The 10,768-nt window shown below is 36.9% G+C and overlaps 1 protein-coding gene across 2 annotated transcripts in view; it reads left to right on the top strand.

Moving 5' to 3' along the window:
- Positions 1 to 1,682: 1,682 nt before the first annotated feature.
- HPGD (15-hydroxyprostaglandin dehydrogenase) overlaps positions 1,683 to 10,768 on the top strand; it is a 46,520-nt gene continuing 37,434 nt past the window's right edge. The window contains exon 1 of one of the 2 annotated variants that reach the window (XM_072406066.1): positions 1,683 to 1,815. In XM_072406066.1, the coding sequence (XP_072262167.1) occupies positions 1,720 to 1,815 (96 nt within the window). In that variant the 5' untranslated portion in view covers positions 1,683 to 1,719. Of the gene's footprint in view, positions 1,816 to 1,888; positions 2,102 to 10,768 lie in introns of those variants that run through there. The other variant, XM_072406067.1, reaches the window with a different exon arrangement.

Below are 10,768 nucleotides of genomic sequence, written 5' to 3'. Positions count from 1 at the left end.
CACAGAGCACATTTCATGTAATTTCAATGATTTATGACAATTCTTTTATTATATATTATATAGTATTAAATTACCTTGACTTGTTTATAAGCAGAACCTGTAAGGACCTAAACAAATTCTTTCATGGCAAGATCTCAAGATATTATTTAAATGAAAGCCACGCTTTTACTATTAAAGCTGAACTAAATTTTTGGGTGGGCAGAGAGCTTCTGCCATAATCAGCAAGTATGTGCAGCATACTTGGTGATTATTGTACATACTTACCCATGTGCAGCCACCTTGTCCAAGACTTATTATTGTATCCTCGGAGCTGCCATCTTCACCACTGGCTTCACTGTGGATTTCTGGGAAGATGGTGATCTTCTTCGGTAATTGGAAGGCCACTTAGGATGTAACTTCTGCATGCACAGGAGGTACAATGTCTCTGCCAGCTGGCTCTGTATGCGGTACCGCTGCCAACAGAGCCAAGACCTACACTACACAGTGTGTGGGCAAATTGAAATAAAGCCACCCCCTGGTAAATTTTTATTTTTTGAGTTTAGGTCTGCTTTGATTATATCTCCAGGTAACAGCTTTCTTTGGAAGTTTTTGGGAGCTGTGAAGTTATTATTGCTGTCAGCCTCCCCAATGGCAATATTCTGAACTGGTCACCATTGTCTCTCAAAAAGAGAAAGAGGGGAAATCATGTATAACAGAGCGGTACACAGAAACAGGGGTAAAGAGTAAAAACTCAATTTTGTGAACTCTTTCCAGGGACAACTATCTAAAGCTCCATACAGATACTAGATTTGTGACATTATTTTCTATCACCTACAGAAAATATAATCTAGTATCTAGATCTACAGGTGTCCTACCAGTGATCAATGCCAGGTAACTGACCATCCACTAAGAAAGACTAATGTAGTCATTGCAGCTGAAAACTTCCCATACCTCCTCCCTCTTCTTTCTACATAGGCTGCTTGTACTGCAAAGTTGGTTCTTAAACACAGTTTTTTCAACTTTGACAGCGCGCAGAAGTAAGAAGTACCACTCATTGCTGCTAATATTAATTCACAACTGGGTTGCTGAGGGTAGAAGCTACATGTTGCATGCACACCCAAGCAGGGGTTCACTGGCATGAGGAAGTGATGCACCACAATGCTAGTCTGAACAGAACCACTAACAATTATGCCAGACAATCATTGACCATCAGTACGAGTCCCTGTGACAAGAAGTAAAGACAATTTAGGAAGTAAAGATGCATTAAAGACAGGAAGTAAAGACGCATTAAAAAAAATTAAGTTGCCACAAATGCAACCTTTCTCCATCCTATCCATAACTATACATACATTTTAAACTGAATAATATTGACTTTTTCAATTACATCAACAGGTAAAAGTTTATATAACTAGATATATTTTTTATTTTTAAATATAAATATATATAAAGTTTTAATTTTTAGTTTCTAAATACAGAAACGGATGCAAAGTTTATTTTTTTGGTTTAAATTCACTAACCAGGAATTATGTTCCTACTTCTACCTGTAACCTATTCTGGTAAAACAGTAAAAATACAATATTATACAGAATTCATGCTTATTGATATGTAAAATAAGAATAATTTGGAAATCTCTGTTATTCTGCACTCAGAAAAGTTGGCACCAGCCCTGTCACTGCAGAGACCAAAGAATCTGAATCACAGCTCCAAAAAGAACAAAGGGCAGTGGAAAGCAGCCCAGAAATGGAGGAAAATGCTGATAATGTGCACATGTATGCTTGGCTGGGTGTATCAGCATGCCAGATATACAAAGAGGCAGTGGAAAGAGTTAAAGGGCAGGTAAGTGACACAGATCCAGGTTAGCAGCATTTTGCCCGCCCCCTTCTAGACAGATTGAAGGAAAGAGATATCACACAGCACAGTCCAGGAGAGCAGAGGCAGAGCTGTACAGGAGCTGTATGATCATCCACACTGACAGCTCAACACATACTGACACCACTACAGGGACCATCTCATCTACACACACAGCACCATGTATGCCAATGGAAAGGTGGCACTGATCACTGGAGCTGCCCAGGGAATTGGGAGAGCTATGGTGGAGGAACTTCTACACAAGGGAGCTAATGTAAGTTTACCAGTAACCTTATGCTACTGCTGAACTGTCACTGTACTCTGCACTAGTGCTAATGCACTGGGAGCTGCAGGCTCTCTACAACTTATCTGTCATAGCACTTCATTTTTGTGTCTTACCTCTGATGATAGGTACATTGCCAAAGACTTATCAATGAACTGATGTAGAACAAAGTTGGGAAAACTGCTGCTTAACCAATGCTGTGTTATTAAAGGTGCCTGGATGCATTTAAAGACATGCTGGATGTATTAGTCCCTAGAAACTGTACAATATTTATCTGTGAATTTATGACAGTCAACAGAGATTTATTTTTAAAAGAAGAATTGATTGTAAAGCTTAATAAAGCTTAATAAAGCTTAATATATATGAGATTACATCTATCTTATCTATATTAAATGAATTCAGTTTTCATATCCTAACTTCTAATAGTTGCATACTTTACCTATTTAAGCAAATGTGTGATAACTATTTTATCTCTCCCCCTCTCTTTACACTATGTACCCTCTCGCTCTCTCTTCCCCACTCTCTTTCTCCCTCTTTTTTATTTCTCTCCCTCATTCTCTCTCTTTTTGCACCTTCCAGCACACATCTATTTCTGTTCATTTCTCTCCCCCTGTACATACAAATCGATAATAGAGAAGCAGCCTAAAATTATAATAGGTGACAGGTACTTTTTTAATGGTAAGTGAAGTGTGTGTGAAGTAAAGGGTAGGTGTGTATTGCATTTATCTGAGTCATTAGATATTCTTTGTTTAGATGTCCTACATCATCAGCACCCTTTTTCTAATATATGAGTAATATCCATAGCTAGTATTTATGGCAAATAATAAATATTGAGACAATGAGCCTAAACTATAATTACAATAGGAAACATTTATACATCACGTTGAAAAACAAACTTGTGATATACAAAACAAAATGATAGACTGGCTATGGGAAGTGCGGGATGTACCCATGGCTGACATATGCCACTGCGGAGCACCATCTCAGGGTCAATGAAAACCGATTACCACAGTGCCCATCAAAGGGAAATCAAATTATATTTTTATTGATCACATATTTTTTTGTTAATGGTACAGTATATACTTTATAGTAATGTATCATTCCCAATTTATTATGCTTTCTTTTTATATTCATATTTAAGAAAATACAGAGAACTGTACATAGTAAGTAGGGAGAGCAAACATTCAGCCTGTGACCACTCAGCACTCAAGTGTATCTAACCCCAAAAGCTAAAATTTTTATCTATATCAAAATGTCTGTGGAGATGGGTGAATGTGCTTGTGTATGGATCGTCTATGGTGGTACCAACCCTAACAAGCACGAGCCAATGAGAACGTTGTGTGCTATGTATATTTGCAACTGGTGAACACTGTTTCTTATAGCAGGCAGTTCCTAATTATTACACACAATATATTTTAGGAGCTACAATGATCTACAGCTATAAGAAGCCTAGACCATAACCAAGAGCTCTTGAAAAGAGAGCCTTGTAATATTTGATAGTGAGATATAAATGGGTCTGCTTTGGCATTTGCATGGGGAACTTCCACACAAGTTCAGCCAAACTGATGACAGTTACATGGTTCATGTCAAAGGGATCAAACTTGGAATTCATCCCCCTCATACCAGTCCTTAGTGTAGTTTTCTATTTCAGTTTCTTTTTTCTTTTATCTTCACTTGGTGATCCCATGAATAACTTTCTGTCTCTGTATGGCTATGGAGCCATGGTTGTCATACTTGGAGAGATGGTTCTGAATGGACTTCATTATGTCTTTAAACCAGCAACAATATTACTTTCTATATTACTTTTTGACCTAGTGTTTTGTTATTCTGTAACAACTTCTGGCATAAGATAGCAGACTGGCAGGAGGCACATTGTATTCAATAAGTCAATTTATACAAAGACTTACATTGTGAGAAGGAGCAGTAAAACACAACCACTTTGTACTATATACCTTCTCATGCCTATCCGCATTCCAATTCCATGTACTTTTTTCCTGCACAACAGCACACACAAGTATTTCTAATTTGGTATTAAGAAATTAATCAGAAATATTCACACCCTGTTCTGATGTGTCCTATATAACTATTATTAACAATTGAACTTCTCATAGGTGTTACTCCCTAGGTGACACAGTAAAGGAAAACACAATGCAAAAACAAACCACCAAAACAAACACATGTGTATCTGTAAAGTCCACCTATAGTAATTCTTTTTAGATAAAGTAGGGGAGGATAAAAAAGACAGTGAAGTTTTATTGCAGTTTTTAATAACGCTAGGCAAACTTACTCTGTCGTGTGCGCATTGTTACTGATCGGAAAAAAAACAAAATTGGAGTTGTTACCCAAAGCAAATGATCCAATAAGGACAGCTTTTTTGGTGATGTGTCTAATGCCAGCCATGCACTAATCACAACCAGGTAAATGATCAATATCTCCCAGATTCTCATTGTTTATTTTGGTTACCACCACTATAGATAGGTCATGAAATGCAGAAAATTCAATATGTAGGCAAATTAGTTGCAAATGTTTTGCACTTTACACTGACTTGAAACTGCACCTATCAAACTTGCAGAGTATGGTTGGCCCAGTTTCAAATCAATGTAATTTGCATAGTAGTTGAAGTTTCTGCATATTACTGACCATCTCTAAGCACCGCACACCCTCAGTCATCCTGTTGTTTGCAGATACTGCCTTAGGTTGCTTTTACTACCAATAATGGGCAGTAACTGAGTTACATTATTGGTGCTCAGAAGCTGAGGGGGTAATGGCATTGCTTGGGCAAAGAACATGAATCAATGTCTGATCAATGTGCCTTTAATATCATACCTCCATCATACATAGGCCATGACTGGCCCATTTTCTAACAGATGCGTGGATGTTTATATCAAACCTAGCCTTGATTGAATTAGAAATATGGACTGATGTATGGTCAGCATCAGAATGGATATCTCACTTTGTACACTTTGTAGTGACCTCATCTCACTTCCTGTGTCTTTAGGAAAAAAGAAAAGGACCCCCCCCCCCCACACACACACAAACACTGTGTTTCATTTAGAGAGGTGATTATTAAACCTGTACAATAAATACCTGAACTGCTTTTGATGAACAAAGTAACAGGGGGATTAAAATATTTTTTTACAAATACACAAGGGATAATTATAGTGCTTGTTTTAAAATTGTAATCCAATTGCTTTTGATGTGTCACTGGGGCTGGGCAGGACAGCTGGGTGTCAAAGCTCAATGCAGGACATTATTATTGTCTAAGTATTTGGGGAGACAATAGCAGGTAGATACAGTATATATGTCTGTGAGGGTTGTAGTACATGAGGTACATGTGTACTGAGGAGGATGGGAGATGGGGTGGTGTAGGGCAGGCTTTTATTCTTAATAAATGTGGAAAAAAGTAAATTTAAATTTACTTAAAAATACATTTAATTGATTCTCCACCGCTAAAACAGAGTTAAGTGAGTCTTGGCTGTTTATGTCCACACTAAGATAAATTCCAAAGGCTGTCTAATTAGTAAGCACCACACTACCTCACAGGCATTGGGGGCCTAAATAAGGTGAATAAATAAGGTGAACAAATGCACACGTTTAAAGTTCATCCTTCGTAACAGTCATGGCCCCATCCATAGATACAGCTGAGGAGTGTGCGTAGCCAAATAAAGTAATTCTCACAACAATACCAGGTGTAAAATAAAAAAAGGAAAAAATACTTGAAAAATAAAATTAATGCAGTTACATATTCTAAAGACTGGTAAGCTGCAATATATGAAAGATGTTAGAGGTTTAGATACACTTTAACTTTCATAAATCAGGCTTCGGTTGCAACTTTGATTAGTACATCATGGCAAGTAGTTCTGTGCGCATAATGAGATGAAATCTGAATCTGCTGCAAAAGTTAAATCTGAATCTAGTTTGAAAAAGTTTTACAGCACACAGGGACAAATGTCACACAGTCATAATTTTATGCAATTAAGGTCTAAAGTTCAATAATAAACAATACAACATTCATTTTATTGGTCTTGTTATTGAACAAATCAAAAACATTTGTTGGCAAAGCTTCCGTAAGGAGGAAAAATATTAATTTTCAGGGTTAGCTTTTTCTGTAGTACTTTTGGTTTTATTACAAAAATATATAATGCTAATAAATGGGTGGGTATGTATTTAACTTAACAAAAAGGATATGGGGATGGGTGACACTAAGCCACTTCTATCATATTTCAATTGTATGCCCAACCTCTTTTTAGTTTAGTATAAAGCAGGGAAAGGTTAAGAACCCTCAATGGGGGTTTTCTGTTTGTACACCACTAGGGAGATTTCCCTTTTCTTCCTACATTTGCAACAGTAAATTAAAGAAAATCTAGTGAATAAGATCTAAAGTGAATAAGAATTTCATCCCAGAGAGTTGCCCCCAGAACAGGTGTCTTCATTCTACCTATTACCTATTACATTGATGGCAACTCAAACTCTTGGTCTACTCACCCTCCTCCCCATTTTCTGTCTTACTGAAACTTCTCAAGCAGGGACACAGATGGCAATAAAAGGTTGGGAAGGATGAAGCACTGTCATGTCAAAAAGCAAAGAGAATGGTGAATTTCTGTTTATAAAACTGGGAGACAGACATTCTCTCAAACATTTCCTAGTGGGAATCAGTCCTGCCATTGAAACACATGGACCTGGAAGATTCCCACAGGGGAATATTTGGAAGAATGTCTGATTTTCTATTTTTAAATAAAGCTCATAGTTACATAATTTATACTTATCTATGATGTGTATCATTATTCCAATGTAAATAGAATAATTCATTCTACAATGTGCTATCAACCATGTGATATATCAGTCATTGTAAATATTGAAAAATAAATAATTGATAGAATCAAATATTTAAAGTTAAGTTGTACCATTATACATTATTCCATGACTGGTGCGGTTTACTGAACTCCAGTGACCTTTGCACCATGTTATTAAATTTCATGTTGCTTTAAGGGAGGTATGGAAATTACATACTACTTTAAAGATTATCTTAATGAGAAATGTACCATGAAAAACCACAAAGAAAAATCTGTCTTTACAAGATCTCTCGGCTTAAAATGAGAATAATTGCACAATACAAGTATAATTACTATACACCTTGCTAAACTAGTGAAGTGGTTATAGACAACTAACTGGAAGGAATTGTTCAGCTTTTTTAGTTATTATCATCAATTAGCTGGAAATAATTGAAAGACACAAACCAGTACCTATAAAACTTTTATAGTTCATTTGGTTGGTGTTGTAATAAACAGAGAAAGACTTCTACCCAGATTGTGCTCATTAAGATGCACTGAAGTGCAGAGGTATACTTTTCAAAGGGAGGTGAAACCCTCAGCAATGACCCCAACCAGACCAACACTGGTGGGTATTGCTAGAAGTTAATAACACATATTTATAATATGTATACTTACCTTTAAAGATAGTCCAGGAGATGCAAACCATTATACTTTTATGTAAATCTAATGCATCGTCTTGACCATCTCAAATTACCATCCATGCCTAGTTTATCTACTCTCCAAGCAGGCTATACTGTCTGCCATTTTTCCTGGGTGGAATGTCCTTTGCTAATCAACATTTTTTTCCATAGTTGCCATAGATTTGGCTTTGCTTCCCTTTGTTTGTTTCAGCCATGATACTCCCAACATTAAAAGTGGCCTAGGCTTTAACATAGGTTCTCAAAGCTGAAAGGAAGCACAGATAGCAAAACCTTGGAAGGGGCCACCCAGCTATCATCAATGACAGGCAAGAGGCAAAGACCAGCTGACCTTTAAAATCCTGGGGCCTAAGGCAATCCTGTCAGTCAACTTAGCTTTAAGTCATACCTGCTCCTCTTATGCAAGCCCTAATGTGTTAGTTTTGTGGGCTGGATTCAGTTTAAATCAATAAAATGAGTTTAGATGTTAGCAGATTGTCTTTATTCAGAACAATTGGATTAATTATTAGGCATACATGGGCTGTTTTGGACCTTCCCTTCCAATAAAATTCTTGTTTATAGTTCACTTCCAAGAACATCAGCATATTCAGTTTATGAAATAATGATGGTTTAAAAGAACTATTCATAAATTCTGATGTTATCAGTAAGAGCAATACAAATACTAATGAATAGCACATTTTCCTATTTTCATTGGTTCAGTGACCTTTTGGAAACATTGTTTATACTCATTGCAACTAGTAATATTTTTGGTATTTTTTTAGCTACCTAAACTACTTAAAAGACAAATCCAACTACCTTACCATTGTTTTTATATTATACCAAAATAAAAAATGACCTCCATTGGTGCCCTCCTCACAGTCTCCATCCCCCTGTATATGTAGAAAGAAACATAGCATAGTAGGTAATCCTGGCCAATAGCACAGGTGAGTTGTACTGCTAGCACTGTGATAGTGAGGGCTCTCATTTACTCTTGAAATGAACAGCCTGTCATTTGTATGCCTCCTTCTTCTATCGCCACCTGGTGGTCTGGGAAAAAATGTGGGTGGTCCACAGAAAAATGACCCTTACCATTACCATTACACATACACATGCAATTACCCTCACACAATCCCCTTTCCTGGCACACCCACCCACCTTCCGCTTACCCATTCATTAATTTGGATTTTCAGGGGTCAGTAGCACTGGCTCTGGCTGGTGTGCACCCCAATGGGGTCCTTCTCCTTGCCCCGCTGATAATGTCCCTTGTATGAACACTTTTTGTGGGGTCCACAGCTCTGCGCTACAGTCCCCCCCCCCCCAGATAGTTATCAAGCAGGTCTGAGCCTGCTATAGGAGAGTGGGAAGTTTCTTCCCCTTTGAGTGACACACGGCTCCCGTGTATGCGCAGAATTTAAAATTATGACTAGAGTGGTCTGTGAGGTCCGAAAGGTTGGCGAAAATGTGCAAAAATTACCACATACAAGGATGATATCACTACAGAGTGCCAAATGGCCAACTTTTAATGCTGGACTTTCAGCTTTCAAGCTTAAAAAACCCTTTAAAAATGCAGAATTATTATTTAAAATGGTGAATGTGCAATGCAAATATTTCTAAATAATATGTGCAGTGGATATATTGTTCAGTGAGTAATGAAGATTTGGAACTTGTCCAACTTTTAGTTTAGTTCCTCTTAACTGTTTTGCATATGTTTTTCACAAATGAGGAAGGCATTCCTTCTCTCTAGCAAACAGCAAGATGAACTGCTACTTAATTATTGCTCCTCATCTGTCACTATTCATGATCCATCTTGTACTATGCTTGGTTTAGCCAAGCAAATTTCAACTGGCTGTATAAATTTTAGAGCTCTGTTTTGTTCCAAATATTTTGTGTACAGTGAGTCCAAGAAAGTTCTTATTTTGTTACTTTGTGGATTGAGTCATACATGTAGGACACTGATGTTCTTCTTAGGCTGATTCATAATTTTCTGCTTTGCTGGTTAGAAGTAGGATTGCAATAAATAACATCCATCATGATTACTAAAGGCTAAGGGAGTAATATTTTTATCCATGGAATTCAGCCTACTAACCTTGGGGGAATTTTTATTATCGTGAGTGGGCCAATTGGAAATGTTTTTACAGAGTGGTGTTTTGCCTTCCTCTGGACCAAAACTTCAGTTGTGCTGAAGAAAGTAGACATAAGTCTTTTTTACCCTTATTTAATATATTTATGTCTTACTCCTACTACACTAGGTGTTCCAGTGTTTAAAAATATTTCTATCGGTTCTCATGGGTACATTGATTAAAAACATGTATTAGGGATGCAGAATAACTTTACTTGTAGATAAACAGAAAATAGTTATCCATTATGCATACCCCCTGACCTAAAGACATCTCAGGTTCATACCTACCTTATTGGAATGGCTAGTAATGATCTTATCAGTTGATCTTCATAGAGATCTATAGGCCCATGTCCTCTACTTAGGGTATATCTACATTTATTTCCTGAATGCTGAAAAATAAAGATAACTCATCAAATAAATCATATATTTTTTACATCCAAATGCTACTTACCACTCCGCCCATAACATACTCCAAACCCAAGTATTGCAAGCCATGCTTCATTCTTCTGCAATGCTAATGCAATGCTATACCATTTTTGCTATTAACTCCTAACATAAAAAAGGCAAATATTTAAAAGAAAGTTATATTTTACATATTTTTCGGAAAATTATTTGGTACATAGGGTGAGAAATACATTTTCCTCTCAAGCTGAGCCTTGATAAAAAAAAATACCAAATGAAGGCAAGAAACCTCACCTAAAGGAATCACAAGACCTTAAATGACTCATGACACCCTGCTAAGGACAATATAATCTTGAACAGAGTGCTGATAGATCTAGTCAGCATGCAAAGTAATTCAGAAGTGATTTACCATCCTTGCTACTGATAACTGTGCTGTTAGCATTAATCTCTCTGGCTACTGTATGTGTAACTCGTTTTCCTGTCCCTCGTTGTACTACTATACAATAATTACAGCAACAAGTCCCTTTAGTCTAGTGTGCATTGCTCTCTGCATTCTCTTAGTGCTTGTTCTTTTACAAATGGGAGATTCTGCCTAATCAATGTAGTTTTCAGCAATTTTATAGTCTCCAGTACTGTGAAATAACCTCTGCTTCAAATACAGTGAACTTTAATGTGTATTATGTCATTA

Source organism: Pyxicephalus adspersus, chromosome 3, assembly GCF_032062135.1.
Source record: "Pyxicephalus adspersus chromosome 3, UCB_Pads_2.0, whole genome shotgun sequence".
Lineage (NCBI taxonomy): Eukaryota > Metazoa > Chordata > Amphibia > Anura > Pyxicephalidae > Pyxicephalus > Pyxicephalus adspersus.
This window is presented reverse-complemented; position numbering and strand designations above follow the sequence as displayed.